At 50.9% G+C, this 17,326-nt stretch overlaps 2 protein-coding genes across 3 annotated transcripts in view; both read right to left on the bottom strand.

Moving 5' to 3' along the window:
• Positions 1-11,253, bottom strand: part of LOC135896571 (sodium/iodide cotransporter-like) — a 39,255-nt gene extending 28,002 nt beyond the window's left edge. For both annotated transcript variants that reach the window (XM_070525857.1, XM_070525858.1), the window contains exons 1-4: positions 11,170-11,253; positions 8,709-8,777; positions 941-1,215; positions 113-178 (exon numbers count right to left, since the gene is read on the bottom strand). In XM_070525857.1, coding sequence (XP_070381958.1) covers positions 113-178; positions 941-1,215; positions 8,709-8,777; positions 11,170-11,242 — 483 coding nt within the window. In that variant the 5' untranslated portion in view covers positions 11,243-11,253. The remainder of the gene's footprint in view (positions 1-112; positions 179-940; positions 1,216-8,708; positions 8,778-11,169) is intronic.
• A 5,697-nt stretch (positions 11,254-16,950) lies between these two features.
• The window catches only part of LOC135896544 (putative sodium-dependent multivitamin transporter), a 57,256-nt gene continuing 56,880 nt past the window's right edge, over positions 16,951-17,326 (bottom strand). The window contains exon 16 of the mRNA XM_065424972.2: positions 16,951-17,206. Coding sequence (XP_065281044.2) covers positions 17,051-17,206 — 156 coding nt within the window. The 3' untranslated portion in view covers positions 16,951-17,050. The remainder of the gene's footprint in view (positions 17,207-17,326) is intronic.

Here is a 17,326-nt window from a genome sequence, read left to right as displayed (position 1 = left end):
CCTCCTCCTACTAGACGCTCTCGTATGGCGCATAGGTTTGGCGTTCAACATTATCAACAGAATCTATGGTGAGCGGTTTGCTTCGCGCAAGAAATAATGACCCTGTACTTACGCTCAGGACGAAGTATGTCAGGGAGGACACGATTCCCACGCTGTTTCCGTAGCGCATGCGCAGGTACTGCGTATGTAAATAACAATGCCTGTAAATTAATCGGCGTTCTTTGGGCCGTGATCGGCCCTTGCGCCATAAAGCCCCCATACATCATCGTCATGCCCGTAAATACATAGCTGATGGATGCGGAAAGGCAAAATTATCGACTGCCGCCACCTGGTGGCTAAGCCGTTCGCTTCTTATTGATTGCTATCGTTTCGCTCCGACTCGCTCGGTAGTCTGCTGTTGTGCCAAAACGTCGCGATGCCCTGCTCTCACGTGACCACCTGGTGCGTCATGGAATCACGACCCATACATCTCCAGGGAAACGATAGCGAGAGGGGCTGGGGTAGAGAAGGCCTCGTACTAAATCGTTTAGGGAGCTCCGAGGCTTTCTAGTGTTTCTCCTGGGGGCTTCGGGGTCGAAGTCTTTCATTTAACGCAAGAAATGAAATGCCGGAACTGTCATGTCAGCGTTCTTTGAACGAACGCAGTTGCAGTCATCGCCGTGATAGCTTAGTGGGCATGACGTTCTGCTGCTAAGCTCAAAGACGTGGGTTCGCCTCCCCGCCGCGGGTGGTCAAAGTTAATCCGGAGCCTTCCGCGAACCGCGTCTTAATAATTCCCCGAAGTTGCTCTTGGGCGTTAAACCCCCTATGAATGAATGAATCAACCAAACCAGCTGTAATAGTTAGTTGTAAGTGGTAAGTACAGCGAGAGCGTCGAGTCGATTTGCTATTTGATTTGCTAGTTGAGTTGATTTGCTAGGCCATGGCGTTGGCGCCTCACCTCGAAAATGGACGTAACCTTGAGCTGGTACAGCACTGGCAAGAAGAGGTAGGTCACGACGAGCGATCCTGGCACGAAGGCGGCTATGACCCAGAGCGTGTGGAAGCCGTGGACGTAGTAATACGCGACGAAGCCCACGAGCCCCACGGCCGTGACGCTGGACGCCACCATGGAGAGGGCGAGGGGCACAGCGTGCAGGGTTCGGCTGCCGAGGAACGCCTCCTCCTTGCTCAAGAAGCGAGCTTGCCTCCGCAGGGAGAGGTAGAGTCCGGTTCCTGCAAATGGGTGTTGGCTTCTTTTTCAAGCGAAGCTTGTATTGGTTCACAAGTGCTTTTGTCGTGGTCACTCAAAAAAAGAAAAAAAAACCAGTCGCTACCAGAGTAGAGCAGCTGCGGGAAAGGGCGGTTTGATAAGTTGACAGCTAAGCCGGCGCCGGAGCGTGAGTTATTAGCAAGTATTCCAGCTGCATAGGCGCGCGCTCACGCCCCGCGCGCAACCAATCAGAGCCGTTTCGCTGCCGCCGTGGAGGGAAAGGGCAGGAAAGAGTTTCGCGCGCGCAGCGCCGGCTTCGTGTCCGTTCAGTTCAGTCTCGGAAAACGAATAGGACGGCCACACGTTGTGCGTTCCCCCGAGGAACGGGCAACGTTCGACGAACTGCGGCGAGAACTCGCCCGTGAAAGGGTTGGCGCGCCGATCCAGCCGTAGAGCCGCCCGAGCCCAGGAAATCCGACAGCAACGAGAAGAAGATACCGAGCTGAGGGAGCGGGATTCCGAAGCAATCTGACACCGTTGCCTGTGGTTTGCTCAACCGTGACGAAGCTCAGGTGCATGCAGGACAAGCTTCGCTTACCCCCATTTTCTGGCAGGTAAACGGTTGGTGGCTTTTTAAAGAGACGCCTTCGAGTGAAGCTACTTGGCCTCTTTCCGTCTGGACGACGTGAAAGGAAAGCGTTAGTGTGTTCGTGCTTTAAAAAGGCTCGTTACTGGAAGATCGATTCGATTCTGGGGTTTTATGTGCCACTACCACGAGCTGATCGAGTGCGAGGCAGGCCGTAGTGGGCAACTCCGGTTTAATTTTTGACAACCTGGGGCCGCTTAATCCGCGCACGAATTTGTGTACACTAGTGTTATTGCATTTCGCCCCCATTAAAATGCGGCCACCGGGACCGGGAACTGAACTTGCGAATGACCCGCACATAAAATGAAGACTAAGCTCTCGTTTTTGAATGCCGCGCCGCAACCCCAGCGCCGGTACAGATACGTCAGTGTGACGTCACTGATATTAAAGTTGGTCTGTTCGGTTGGGCTGCACTTTCTGCACTAGTGTACCGTTGTGTTACCGTGCGAGTACGGCTGTAGAGCGCAGTGCCAATTCAGGAAGTTCAAGCGCAGTGCCTGGACTGGCTCGGCACGTTTATTTGGAAACTGAACTGAAGAGTGCAAGCTTAGTTGTCTGCTCGGTGCATTGTGCCGTAGTGTGTGCTGTTGTCGGGCGTTCTACGGACGATTTTCGAGTTGGTGCTGCTCCCCGCGATACGACAAAAAATAAACAAATTATGGGGTTTTACGTGCCAAAACCATTCTCTGATTATGAGGCACGCCGTAGTGGGGGACTCCGGAAGTTTCGACCACCTGGGTTTCTTTAATGTGCACCTAAATCTAAGTACACGGGTGTTTTCCGGATTTCGCCCCCATCGAAATGCGGCAGCCGTGGCCGCGATCCGATCCCGCGACCTCGTGCTCGGCAGCCCAACACCATAGCCACTCAGCAACCACGGTGGGTCCCGTTATTCCAGATTTGTTTAGCGTCTAAGTATGCTGTGCTCAAACTCCTGTGCGAGCCTCTTTCTGCAATCGGCCAGCAGCTCTCATCAACTCATTGCAGGCCTGTCGGGAACATTTTGGACAAATCTGCATGTAGCAAAAGGGAGTTTTTTTTTATGCGAAGCATATTACGAGGGCTCAACCCAGCTCCTCAGGCGCGGCGGTGACCATGAAATCACGTGACACCGTGACGTCACGACAGAGGAGAAGTGGCTTTGGCTCAACTCTTGCAAGACGGGCTGGGTGGGAATCGAACCAGGGTCTCCGGAGTGTGGGACGGAGACGCTACCACTGAGCCACGAGTACAACGCTTCAAAGCGGTACAAAAGCGCCTCTAGTGAATGCGGTGTTGCCTTAGAAACGCGCTGTTTCTAAGGCGTGCGTCTCTTGCTCAGGCGCACATTTCGTTGCCGCGCCGAACGCTGCTTTGCTCGACGCTCACCGCGTCCAATGCGGGGCGCGTAGTCGCTGCCCTGTAGCCCATTGTCTTACACCCCTTGGCGGGTCGACGGGAACGCTGTCGCGTTCCACTCTTGAAGGCGAAGAAGTAATGCATGAGTTGTTTCTTCGTCTAGCCGAACCAAATATAGCCAAGCAACAGCAGTTCACCAGGCTAAACAGTGGTTCAACAACTAAAATAAAGGCTAGTATGCTTCGCATCCTGGGCTTAACCTTACCTAAGCCACAGCCATTTTTTCGTCCTCGCATTCATCTCTATCGGGGTAAGTACTACGTGGACGAAACGGAATGGTGCGCGTATGACGCTGTTTTCTTTCTTTTTTTTTGCCGGGAGAAGGCGTTCCAAAAACGAACATGCAATCGAAAGCAATTTAACGTGTGTTAAGGCTTTTAATAAGCCGCCTTCGCAACACCACTCAGGCAGCCGAACCTGTATCGCACATAGAATTAGCCCGTTGAGAAGCCCGTTGTAGAGTAACCGTTGCAGCTAAAGCGAGAGGTAATTTGCGTCCGCGCACCGTGAGTTAACTATAGCGTTGCGCCTTTTTGTTAGGTATTGACAGCTGGCATGCTGCTTGCACTTCCAGATTAGCGAGTGTGTAGAGAACCGTGGACTCGTGCACCAACTTGTTTTGCACGAAGTGAAAACGCGAAGAGCGCGGTGCCGGCGGAGTGCGCTGAACTGTTAGAGAGAGAGAGAGAGAGAGAGAGAGAGAGAGAGAGAGAGAGAGAGAGAGAGGAAAGTTGAAAACTGCTGCATTCCTGAACCAGTGTAGACACTACAGCCAAATCGAAGAGACCGACTATTTTTGCTCGTACGCGGGCGGGTTCAACGGTGACGCAATAAATGTTTCGACACCGCCGCAGCGACGCTGAGGCTATGGCGTTGTGCCGAGTACGAGGCCGCTGGTTCGAATCCAGACCTCATTCCGATGCGGGTGTGATGGGAATGAAATGTTCCTGTACACTTAGGTGTATGTGCTCGTTGAGGAAACCCAGGCGGTCTATATCAAACGACATCTCACCGCTGCGACGTCCCTCGTACCAAGCAGTTTTGGGACCATTAAACACCCATGATTTACTTTGTGACTTTAGGGACCTCTTCGTCCCCACCTCATTCCGATTGGGGTATAATGGGAATGAAATGTTCCCGTACGCTTAGGTGTATGTGCTCGTTGAGGAAACCTAGGTAGTCTATATCAAACGACATCTCACCGCTGCGACGTCCCTCGTACCAAGCAGTTTTGGGACCATTAAGTCCCCATGATATACTTTGTGACTTTAGGGACGTCTTCGTCCCCACCTCGTTCCGATGGGGGTGTAATAGGAATGAAATGTTCCTGTACAATTAGATGTATGTGCTCGTTGAGGAAACCCAGGTGGCTATATCAAACGACATCTCACCGCTGCGACGTTCCTCGTACCAAGCAGTTTTGGGAGCATTAAACACCCATGATTTACTTTGTGACTTTAGGGACGTCTTCGTCCCCACCTCATTCCGATGGGGGTATAATGGGAATGAAATGTTCCCGTACGCTTAGGTGTATGTGCTCGTTGAGGAAACCCAGGTGGTCTATATCAAACGACATCTCACCGCTGCGACGTTCCTCGTACCAAGCAGTTTTGGGAGCATTAAACACCCATGATTTACTTTGTGACTTTAGGGACGTCTTTGTCCCCACCTCATTCCGATGGGGTTGTAATGGGAATGAAATGTTCCTGTACAATTAGATGTATGTGCTCATTGAGGAAACCCAGGTGGTCTATATCAAAGGACATCTCACCGTTGCGACGTCCCGCGTACCGTACAGTTTTGGGACCTTTAAACCCCCATGATTTACTTTATGACTCGTACTTACGATGGCTAACCTCCCTGTTTTTCCTCTCCTTTGTCTCCTCCCCCTTAGGGACGTCTTCTTCCCTTGGTGACGAAGAATTTGAACGTCAGCTTCTCGGATAACCGATTTGCCTAGCAGGCTCGTGCAACGAATGCGGGTCGCACTACAATTCGTCAACGTTTGCCATCGCCGTGAATACTCAAAGTCTTTGAAAAATAGAGCTGTTGTCAAATTTTCTTTAGTATTAAGCACATGATGCCACCTGCAGCGCGCGTTTGCATTGAGGCTGTGTTAATTAAGCTGGGGACTATATGTGCTGAGTGTTCTGGGAAGCACCACAGAATGTGAGGATAATGTGATTGCATTTAAATTTCTTCACATTTATATGTAGAAATGCACTTCATAATAAAAAAAGAAATACACCTTATGCCCGCATTTAATCAAAAAGATTCGAATAACGTGGGCAGACTTATAAACATGTTATCTACAACATTCTCATTTTCGTTACATTTTCATTTCATTTTGCGATACGCGCTTAATAGAAAGGTAATGGGGGTTGAAAAATATACTATTTCATTTAGTCAAAATTACTTGCATACCCACGTCTGCTCGAAAAGTGCGTTGTTATCAATGACGGGAATAACTCTAACGTTATTCTCTTTTTGTTCAGCAAGAATAGAACAGAAATGTCAGACTGCCACGTCGACGCACCGTAGGCAGTGCTTATTACGAGAGTCGTATTTAATGAACAGTGGAATGCCGTAGTGGCTTAAATTTGTTAAAAATCATATCGCACGCCTAATGAGAATTCTATCTGTCTACCTTTACTCCAAATGCAACCGCTTGGGAAACTGGCTTTGTCAAAACAGGCCTAACAATCCAGCTTGCTTTTTTTCTTTTTTTGCTCTCTCTCGCGGAATGCAGCTGCATTTCTGTAGCAGCCTCGGTTAGCAAGCATCTATTTTCGCGCAAATGCCAAAGAATAGTTCCTGTGTTCTACTAGCCTACGAGTTTCGAGTTCACCAGACAGCATCGAATCGCCGTCGCACCCACTTAAGGTGCGCAGAAGCGCGTCTAACACGTTCCCGGACCTGTCAGACAAGTTGGCGAACCCCACCTCGTGCGCCGCACGTGGAGCTATTGTCCCACTGCTTGACTCTTCCCGAAAGTGCATCGGGAGCCTCGCATGGTTCCAGGTAGCCTGGGTCCCGAGCAAAGCTACTCTTTAGCTCTGAAGGCTTGTTCGACAGCAACCCGTCTCCTCCAGCTGAGCGCTTTGAGACGGGGATGCAACTCCAAGACAACGCCGGCTGTAAGTCACCGTGAAGCGCTCGGAGTCACACCATCTGCCGATTGAGACGGCAGTTGCAGACCTGGAGGCAATAGCGGTAGCAAGTCATCCCTCTAACAGTGGAGCACTTGGAGCGACCCCCTGAGCCGAATGTGACTGCACCTGCACGGGCCTCTACCATTGGCCGAAAATGACGACACCTGAGCGGGCTCGACGATTGGCCGAAACTGACGTGACCCCGAGGCACCGAAGAGTTTAAAAGCCAGAGACAGGGAGCAGAGAGAAGCACACCTTCATTCATTCCTCTCTTTCGGGCTTCTTGCCGCGGGCCGCAGCGTCCGATTTGCTGCCCGCCATCAACGACTTTATGACTGTTAATTACTTCATGTTATTACTGCAAATAATGTAAATAAACCTCCAGTTTTCATCTCAAAATCCTCCTCAACGTCGGCCAACTCTCGCCCTCAACGGCAAGATCGAATAACTGGTGGACAGCGGTGGGATCTCAAAATCCTCCTCAACGTCGGCCAACTCTCGCACTCAACGGCAAGATCGAATAACTGGTGGACAGCGGTGGGATTGCCCTCCAGATCTAATACCAGGTAGCTGCGGGACATGGTCATCATTCGGGCCCGTTCTTCCCTCATAGAAAAATTTTCAAACTTTCCAACAAGGGTATTAACGAAAAAGAAAGTGCCCAGATTGCACGTTTTTTTTTCTCGTTCTAACGGAAATTTTCCGCTTACGCGTTTTACAAGCTTATCCACGCATCTTGTTTTACGCACGCATTATAATCTGGCTCAACTTCATAAAAAGTTACTACCGATATCCGCAGCGTTTGCCGAACTTGCACGTAGCAAACAAGCGGCAATAAATGTTCAGTGTTGTGATTTATAAGTTAAAAAAATTAAATTATGGGGTTTTACGTGCCAAAACCACTTTCTGATTACGAGGCACGCCGTAGTGGAGGACTCCGGAAATTTCGACCACCTGGGGTTCTTTAACGTGCACCCAAACTAAGTACAGCGGTGTTCTCGCATTTCGCCTCCACCGAAATGCGGCCGCCGTGGCCGCATTTGTAAGTTGCGAACAGGGGACAGCTGTGGACGAAGCCGAGCATGTGCACACGGGATGCGCGCGTTCATCCGCGCCTTCCGGGACAGACAGACAGAAAAACTTTATTCATAGCATGTGAGTTTGGACTCTTCTGGGTCCCTGGACCACCGCACGGTCCCGCACTACGTCGAAACGTTCATGCTCCTTTTGCTCATGACGTCGGCAGCCCGAGCCACCGCAGTAACCTGCGATGTCGGGTCCGTAGACGAGAGCAGGACCTCCCAGTCCTCCCAGCTTGAGATGGCGGGCTGTCCCTGCGGGGGAGGATCGGTAGGGCAGCCAAAAAGGATGTGGGAGAGTGTGGCGTGAGGGTCTCCGCATAGGGGGCATGTAGGGGAGATGCCACAGTAGTGGGATAGCAGCTGAGGGGATGGGAGAGAGCGGGTCTGGAGGCGTCTCCAGAGGATCTGTTAGGAGTGCGTCAGGGAGGGGTGGGGAGGAGGGTAAGTCCGACGGTCCAAACGGGGTATTTGCGTGCTTTCCGGGAGACATCGCGCAATTTACGAGGCTCTTTCTGTAACCATCGCACGCGTGGTTGTTCAGTTTCACACGCAAGAGAGACGCTCGGCGCCAGCGGGCTTGCATCGAACGTCGATCGATGTATGTCGGCCCGCGACGAGAAGTTTGGTACGACGTACACGCTAGAGTTCGGGGAAAGGAAACAAGGATTTGAAGAAAACACTGGGACACATGAAGTAAGAATCAATGAAAACCGTAAGGACCGCTTGCACAGTGAATACATCCACATATGTTCGAGCCAGCTTGCCCATCTCGTATTACCTGACCAGCCCTTGGCGCGGTGCTTGCCGTCCTTGAAAAGCATTTTGGCGCAACCATACGGGGGCATGAGGAGTACATTGACACCGCGGTGACTTCCTCTTGTCTCCGTCTGCGCTCTAAGAACAGTTGCACCCTTTGGGGGGTACATTTGCCACAGTACGATAATCGTCATCTGTCGTGCCTGCATTTCCTTTCTTTAACGCTGTGAGCCCGGCACTTCCAAGTTAGGAACGGCATGCGCGTTATCAGCATGACAGAGCATTGTCGACGGGAAAGTAACGAGAGCAGCGTTTTCAAGAAAGGAAACGCAAGCAAGAAAGATGACGATTATTGTTCTGTGGCAAATATACGCCCCAAAGGGTGCAACTGTTTTTAGAGTGTGGTAGCGCTAAAATGCTTTCCAGGATGTCTAACACGTGGCTGTAGTCGCATTCCTTTTTTGGCAAACCTGCCCACTCACCCAGACTCAGGGCCGTCAGGGAGGCAAAGGTAGCGTAGTCCGCAGCGTCCGCGGTCGTGGTGGCCATTACTAGGGAGTTTTAGAAACGCGAGCACTCAAAATTAGGGAAACGCTATTAGCCTTGCGCACAACGGAACGCAAAGAGAGAAGCCAAGCAGAGTTTAGGGTCCTTGAGCAGGCTAAACCACTTGGGTGCACACGCCATTTCTAAACCTCTCTGTAATGGTCGATGTCGCCGTCCCTGCAGCGGTGGAGGAATCGCTGACGTCGGCAGACTGCGCGATCGTAACACTTGCAGCCGTAGTCCAGGCGTGCCGTGATCAAAAGTACTTGCATTACAGAAACGACAGCTGGGAGGGGTGGCGAGGATTAGTTTCATCTTGCATTGCGCCCGGATGTACGAAAACTGCCCGGTGCAGCATGCTCGCTTGTGTGTTAGAGATTTAAACGTTGGAGGATGCAGCAAGTACGGCGGTCCCTCCGTCAGCCACGAGACATCACATTTACACGAAGAAACAAGAAAAAAAAAAGCAGCTTCGTGCCTAAGCTCCACTCTTGTTTCTCCTTACTTTTTTTGCTCGTGCGCGAGCTTGCGTGTGCGTACAAATGAGTCTACAGCAAACAGAGCTGTCACGTAAAACATCGTGAAAGCTGCTGAATAACTGTAGATACCGGACACTACAGGTTCATTTCTGTATTTTGTTTTGTGATCGAGCTCGCAAAAGCCGTATTTTATGCATTAACAGCTGGCGTTTAAGTTAACGCTTTTGACGAGGTGATAGAGGGAACTGCCATCCTGCTCTGTCATTTTGCTGAGAGACCAGTCAAGAAATATAATCTGGATTTTGATGTTTGCTGTAGCCATCTGCGCGACCCTTCCACACGTCACCGACGACGGTGGCCGTATACTCATATTATAGCTCAGTGGTTCTACGGGCCAGAGGGCCCGGCGGCCGGGCGGAGACGGTACTGCGCGTGTGCGCACGGTGCGCTGGGGCGGCCGGCGTGTTTACCGAGCGGGCAGCTCGCTCGAAAGCCCCTTAAACTTCGTAAAGTAGTGCCACGCTTTGAAGAATGCCGCCTCCTCCTCGCGTGCTCTGGTCGAGGCCTACGCCGCGTCGCTATTGGCCTCATAGCATCACGTGGGCCCTCGCGCCGTGCTTCAGCGCCATTTTTGCTCGAGAAGCGTCTACGGAGTGGCGAGGAGCGCACGTTGGCGCCGTTGCTACGCTCGAGCAGTGGAGGCGGGGCCACGGTCGAGGAGGGAGCGTGAAAGAGAGGAGAAACGAGGAGGAGTGAAGGCAGAGGAGGAGAGTGTCGCTACTTTACGAAGTTTAAGGGGCTTTAGCTCGCTGGCTTCCTATTCCCAACGGAGCGCGTGCAGTGGACCAGCGTTCTTGCGAAACAAACATGGCGACCACCCGCACGGAGAACGGCATGCCGTCGGCGTCGTCAAACGTGGCGCTGGCTCGTTTGCAGGCGAAAAAAAAAGCCTCGGACGTGTTTCAGCGCTGAAGAGGTCCTCTGTATCGTGCGAGGAGTTTGAGCAGCGAGGCCGTTTGGCGACGATTTGAAGTGGATGACCGCGATCGAGAACCCGAAGCGAGCGTACTAGTCTTTTCACAGTAACTGCAACCTTGTTCGACAGGTGGCGCAGCAAAGCGCTCAGCTCTAAAGCTCCTTAAGCGTCGTAAAGTAGTGCCATGCTTTGAACAATGCCGCCTCCTCCTCCAGCGCTCTGGCCGAGGCCGACGCCGCGTCGCTATTGGCCTAATAGCATCACGTGGGCCCTCGCGCCGTGCTTCAGCGCCATTTTTGCTCGAGAAGCGTCTACGGAGTGGCGAGGAGCGCACGTTGGCGCCGTTGCTACGCTCGAGCAGTGGAGGCGGGGCCATGGTCGAGGAGGGAGTGTGAAAGAGAGGAGAAACGAGGAGGAGTGAAGGCGGAGGAGGAGAGTTTCGTTACTTTACGAAGTTCAAGGGGCTTTACTTAGCTCTAGAGCTACTGTATATGCTACCTCTTTGGTAGCATCTGGAGTAACTCTACTCCGCTCGACCTAGTGAGGGATCGCTGAACTAAAAATTTGGGGGACGCTTAAGCTTCGCCTTTAAGAGTGGAACGCGATAGCATTCAAAGACCCCTGACTTCTTTTCATGCTTCCCGGCAACTGCAGCTTATGTAAGCGTAACGTTTACCCTGAAACGCTGGCGGCGAAGGCTATGCACGAAGGCAAGCTTTCCGGTATAAACGAGGCCTGTTGCGTGGGTCGATCTATTGTTAATGTTTCGCACTCTTACTGTTTCAGTCTGAGAAGAGCTAACATAAAAGGTATGCGCTGTCGGTGTTTTTTCCATTACATTTGTTTGTGGGCTGCCGTTCCCAAGATTCCGAGGAATAACTTTGTAAAGAATGGAAGGCAAGGTATGAGCAACTGTGGTAGTCGAAAAATGGTTTCATATACCTGGTTCGAAGTTTGGCTCGAAATTCCTGTTGCCGAAGCGACGTCCGACGCCGGACGACATCATTTTGTTCATGTGGTGATTAGTTTATGTGTAAGTGTGCGTTTCCGTGGGTCTATGTGTTTATATGTGAGTGAGTGAGTACTCGGACACTGACAACGTGCCGTGTATACAACGCTTCGTTTTGTTTATGTTATCGTCCTGGTGGAATCGTGCCATGATTGTCACTCAGCGTTCGTATCGTCTCTTGTTGAAATAAACTTTTTTCCTAAACGCGCTGTCGCCGGACGTTCTGCGACACGTGGCCCTAAACGTTATCGCCTCAAAACTGCTTATTTCGTGCGACGCTGGGCTTCCTTTTCTGCTCGCCCCCTGGCGTGTAAGCCAGCTCAGCTATAACTATCTAATGTCATCATTTCTAATGTTGGCTTGGTTGAGCTGACGATGCAGGTAGTAGTTGGAAGTTACGAAACGGCGTTCATCGCTGCAATTCGGTGCGCCTCTCTCATCCTTCTGCGGCGCTGGGTTGAGTTTAAAGGCTAAACCCCATGAGCGCGATTTTGTGCGCGACAGCGACGAGCGACGGCTTCGAGCGACCGATCGGGCCGTCGCTGGGACAGACCGCTCGGTTCTGCAAATCTAGAATGCGTCGCTCGTCGCCCGGAAGTGCTATGAGCGACTAGCCAATAGCCGGAACTGGATGTACATCACTCAAGTACTACCGATTGTGGCACGGAACGAGCAAACGATTGAATTCTTATAGTGCAAAGAAACTACTGGAAGACCTTTATAAATATTTTATGCTGATTTTTACAGTAAAACACGTCAACTTAAGTTAATAGAGCACGCGTCACGCTAGTTCCGGCTCCTATATTGCTGCCCTCATACCGGCAACACTGGGGAGACGTCGCTCGAAGTCATCGCTCGCGTGGGGTACGACTTGTAGGCGACGAGTGAACGCGACAGCCATCTCCATCGCGTCGCTTGTCGCTGTCTCGCGCAAAATCGCTTGCATGGGGTTTATACTTAATGCCGGGTGTTTCAGCGAACGCTTTCAACAAAAAATTGTTAAAAGTTGTCCGTGCAGGTGGCACAACTCTGGTTCATGAGCTGGTCTATACGCGAAGAGGCGAACATCATTTGCACACACGTACAAAAAAATTAAAAAATAAGAGGAAGAAAAAGAAATTGAAATACATATCGACTAATTGACAAATAACACTAATGAAGTTTTCAACTAATTACCTAATGGCCCATATTGCAATTTACAAGTTATGGCCGTGGAGTTCGCAAGGCGGATCCGCTTGGAACGAATTCTCAAGATGACAGCAGTTTCGACATATTAATTCCCGAACTGTGCGAAGAAATACATTCGCGTTCCTGTTGCTTTTCTGCTTCAATGCACAGAACGACGTTTTGTCAAGACGAAAGAAAGGCTAAAAAAGAAGAAAGAGCAACCCGCATTTTCGCTCTATTTTAATTCTTTACGTCTGCGAAGCTATCGAAAGCGCAACGTAGGTTACATTAAGCGCGCAAGAAAGCGCATATAGCTTTACGTTTTATTGTGCGTGGGCGCGATCTTCTCGTCGAGTTTTCGAGCATTCGGCTCAGCCAAGATGGCCAGCATTCTGGCCATCTTGGTTTCTTGCAATACAGAAACTGTAAATAATGTCAGGCATTTTAGGCCTGCACGTGTAGCCACACTGCAGTGCGTGCACTCGATGCTCGAGGAATTCACACCGTGCAACTATCGAATTCGGCTTGAATGTTTATTTCGCGAAGCGTTTGAGTTGTTTCTTTTTTTTGGCACTTGCCACATCCGGCAAACATTCGCAGGTGCGATGCACATGACGACAGCACTGGTTATACACAGGAGCCAGCGGACAATGAAACCAAACTTGCACGTATAGTCAGTCTACATACATGCCTGTGTGTTCGCAGAGAGCGAGAGGAAAGGCAGGGAATATCGGCCCGAGCTAGTATGCTCTGTATTGCCACACTGCGCAGGAGGTGAAACGGTAGAAGGGAGGGGGGCCAAAGAATGATGACGAGGAGGACATCGACAGGGAATACATACACACAAGAACCACCTAACACTATCGCCTTTTTGAAAGTCTCAAGTCGAGTGCGGCGCTTTGCAAATAGTCCATAACAGCTATCGTATAGCTGTTGCTGCTGCTCTGCGGTCAAACAATGCGGCCGCAAGAGTACCTTCCGACGACGGTTGCGTTCTGTTGTATGCCACCGTAGAAGCTAGCGTCTTTCGGCTGCGGCACATACTGAAGCCAGTTGCCAAACACATGTTGTAGAAAGAGAGAGAGAGAGAGAGAGAGAGAGAGAGAGAGAGAGGGTAGATTTTATTGAAGAGAGGGGCCATTGGGGATGGCGGTTGTGGCATCAATTTTTCGGGTAACGGGCTTGCACCGGGACCCGGGAGCGCCGTGCCGCGCTACTATATTCAGTTGGTCCAGGGTTTGCCGTTGCGTGATACGTCCTCGGGAAGGCGCCGCGGCCCGGGCAGGAGAAGGAGGAGGAGGACGCTGTAGGCTGTCGGCGAACCTTGCCTTCCAAGGCATGGCGGCAATTGCTTGCAATTGCAGTTGCGTATATCGCAAGCAAACAAACAAAATGAAAGAAGGCGTTCGTCACTGTTCAGACGCGCAGCACGAAACGGTCGGTGTAACCAGACGAAGCGCACAGCGAAGTGGAACGGGACACGAACTCGCGCAAGCTGCCGCGCAGGGCCGTCCGCGAGCACGACACAATGCCCCGAAGTGAACCCGCCAGTCGTTCCCAAATAACATTACGGCAGGAGTCCGGGTAGCGGGCGAAGTACAGAAGGCGTGAAAAAGAAAACTGTGGAGGCGAGAGAAAGGGTTGATTTTTCTCCGGCTGTCAGCAGCGTACGCAATGCGGGTTGGCCGCACAGCGTAGCGTCGAGCGAAGGCGATGCCCGGTCTAAACGAAGGTTCGTTGCTAAACGAGTGACGGATGATGCACAATGTGCAGTTAATCGTTCTCGGGGCGCGGACGTTCGAAGTGCTTGGCTGGTTTTAGAACAACTTACAGAGGGTCTCCGTCAGACTAGGGCGAATCACGAAGACTCGCCGACGTTTTCACTCGGGCGAAATACCTCGGCGACAGCTTGCCGAAGATGTGCCCGCCTAAACGTGTATACACTCTTGCAACAAAGAAACGTAAAGAGGAGCTGAGGACCGTGTAACCGGAGTGGTGTGGACCGGAGAGTGACAGGGGTAAATCTTGGAAATGCAAGAAGGGGGCAATGCTTCTGGTCCTTGACTCGTTTCTGCGCTCTCAATTGGAATCGTGGATCAACATTACTACCCCGTGTGCATGCTTGTCTAGAAGGGAAAAGCGGATAGGTCGTTTTGTAGTTCCGATTAAAAAAAAGAAGCGAAGCTGGGGCTGTTCCTGCTTGCTTGCTTAACTAGATTATTTTACTTAACGCAGCAAGCTGGGCGAGTTGGTGAATGAACATATTCCTATGGGTGGGCAGCGCAACCCGGACGAAGGACAAAAGGAAGTTGGCGATACGAGCGTGGTGTAACAACTCGTATCGTAACAACACTTCCTTTTGTCCTTCGTCCTGGTTGCGTTGCCCACCTATGCTTGACTAGATTCACATTGACCGGGCGCGAGCAGAGTAAACGTGCTCTGTTATGCATAACCTTCCAAAACGGAACTGTGGCGTAATTGAAGACATTGCGATATTGCTTTCTCAGATGAGGATGGAGCGAAAAGCGAGTCGCGCGTGGACATTTAGGCCAAGTTGTTTACTGCAACCGCCTATCACTTGTAAATATTTATAAATGAAACGTTCTCTGATAGCAATATATAAGACTGGAAGTTATTCTCACTTTAGGAACCTTGCCAGAACTTCGTGAACTGATCACCTGGTGTGTGCAAATAATTGAAATTTTCGATTAGGAATCGGATATTGTGCTATTCGATTTGGTCTTCGAAGCGAACAGGCCGGGATTCTTCGCAAACTACGGGTACTTTGCGAATAGCTTTCGAATGTTGGATAAAAAGTGCCTGCTGGGATTTATCGCTCACGGCCAACGCCGCCGACACCGCCGCCGCCGACACCGACGCCGACGACACCGCCGCCGACGACGCCGCCGCCGACGACACTGGCTTTTCTGCGACACCAGCTCCTTAACGCTGTCGCGTTAAAATGCGCCAGAAGTGTAATAAACTTTATTTCGGCGGCCATAGTTGGCTCAAAGCACGGTAAGTTACTTAGCGTACGACGACGACAACGACGACGACGAACGCGCGATCAATAGGCTGTTTTAGCAGAGCGTTTTTGACGGTCCGCTCCGCTCAGCGGGCTAGCGGAAGCGCAAGTGCGCATGCGCGACCCGTTCAGCAGTGAGTGGGCGAGCGGACGGGAGCCCCCTCTCCGCTAGAAAGCTTTCTCAGCGGAGCGCGGCGAGCGCGTCAAGCGGGTCTAGCGAAGTAAAATGGCTGCCCCCAGTGCTGATGGCCCGTCCACGAGGTCGTTTGAATCGGGATTTGTAAAGCGCAAACCTAGAGTACACTTTAGGAGACACGAAGATCTACTATTCGGGAGGTTGTGGCCATGAACCCGTTTCAGAACCATGCCATGTGTGCACGTTTGTTTATGCGGACCACGTTTTAGGTGTACTGAAAGAGCAAAAAACCTTGTCTTGGCTACAACACAACGTAACGGCTTTGTTAATGTAAGTATTATATATATATATAAGAAATGAAAATGCAATGTATTGCGTGAAATGCCTTCAGACACTTGAGCAATTCCAAATATATTATTTTATTGCGGCAATTCTTACAACTTGAATATTATGTTCATAGCGGTTTTACCTTCTGCGGCAAGGTGGCGCGTCAGGCAAGCACATGCCTTTCGGACGCAGCCGGGCGCTCCGCTAAAACTGATTCATCGTCCTCCGCTCCGCTAACTGTGAGCGGGTACGCGAGAGCGGACCGGACCGTCAAAAACGTTCTGCTAAAACACTCTAATGGCACGCCCTGTTACACGGACGCCGACGCTCAACTCAGGAACGGGCGCCCAATAGCTTCGCTCTAAAAGGGACATTCTGGCTGTTTCTCTCGGGTGGCCTTGGGTGTTTTATGAAAGAGGACGCCTCAATCCGTATCAGCGAAGCTTCCATAAGCCTGCACTCTTCCGAGGAGTACGATTTAATTCAAGCCGCTCTTTGACATTTTCGAACTTCCTGTTGCGGTTTCTTCTCCCTGTGGTGCGATCACGTCACTGTGCGCGTGCGCACGATAAAGTACATATTTTGCTGGGTGGCTTCTCAATGAAGAGTTGATTGCAGTGCCCGTCCTTGTCTGTTTTACTGCATTTTTTGTGTATTTGCCCGTTCAGTACTTAGTCTGAGAAGAGTCCCGGATATGTGAACGGACTGCTTATTTGTTACAAATGCTCCATTTTAAACTTCAACGAACAACGCTTCATAACGTGAAGTAGTGATATACTTGCTAACATTGCGAATGGTCGTATATGAACATAGATTTATATTATTGGTGAAAAATGGGTTGTTCTTCGACAAGTATTCAAAAAGTATTCCACTGTTTGTTCCATACGATTCGCTTCAAGCACTATGCGATTTCTATTTCCACATCCCCACTGATCACTGAAACGTCAAAAAAAGAAAGAAAAGAATGAAAGACGGCATCACCACGCTGGAGGCGTACCCAGTAAACGATACCCAGGAATAGCATCTGCCCGCATAGCTAGTGGCCTGTAGCGTTCTGAAGGTATTTACAGATGAGAACACGTCACGATGAACAGCCAGTCCAAGCGCATATGCTTGTGACGTAGTTTCGATGAAGTACCGTGTCGCTAATGTGATCTATCTACAGGTCCCCCTGGTTTCTACACGTCACGTGTAGACCGTTCCTGGTGGCAGGCTTGGACAAGAGGTCGATGTCGTCGCCGTTTGATTGCAGAGGCTGTATCTCGTAGGAAGACGCCCTGATGCCCGCGTCGTTGACTGTGACCCGCAGCGGCTCCTGCGTGAAAGTGTTGAAGCAGCTTTACGGCAGTCCATTCGGCATTTGGCCTCATACACTCTATAAACATGGTAAACGTGAGCGCGTTATTCCCATTTTTACTACTGACAGATATTTTCG

This window comes from Dermacentor albipictus, chromosome 9, assembly GCF_038994185.2.
Source record: "Dermacentor albipictus isolate Rhodes 1998 colony chromosome 9, USDA_Dalb.pri_finalv2, whole genome shotgun sequence".
Taxonomy (NCBI): domain Eukaryota; kingdom Metazoa; phylum Arthropoda; class Arachnida; order Ixodida; family Ixodidae; genus Dermacentor; species Dermacentor albipictus.
Note: the sequence above shows the minus strand (reverse complement) of the source record. Positions and strands in the feature narration are given on the sequence as shown.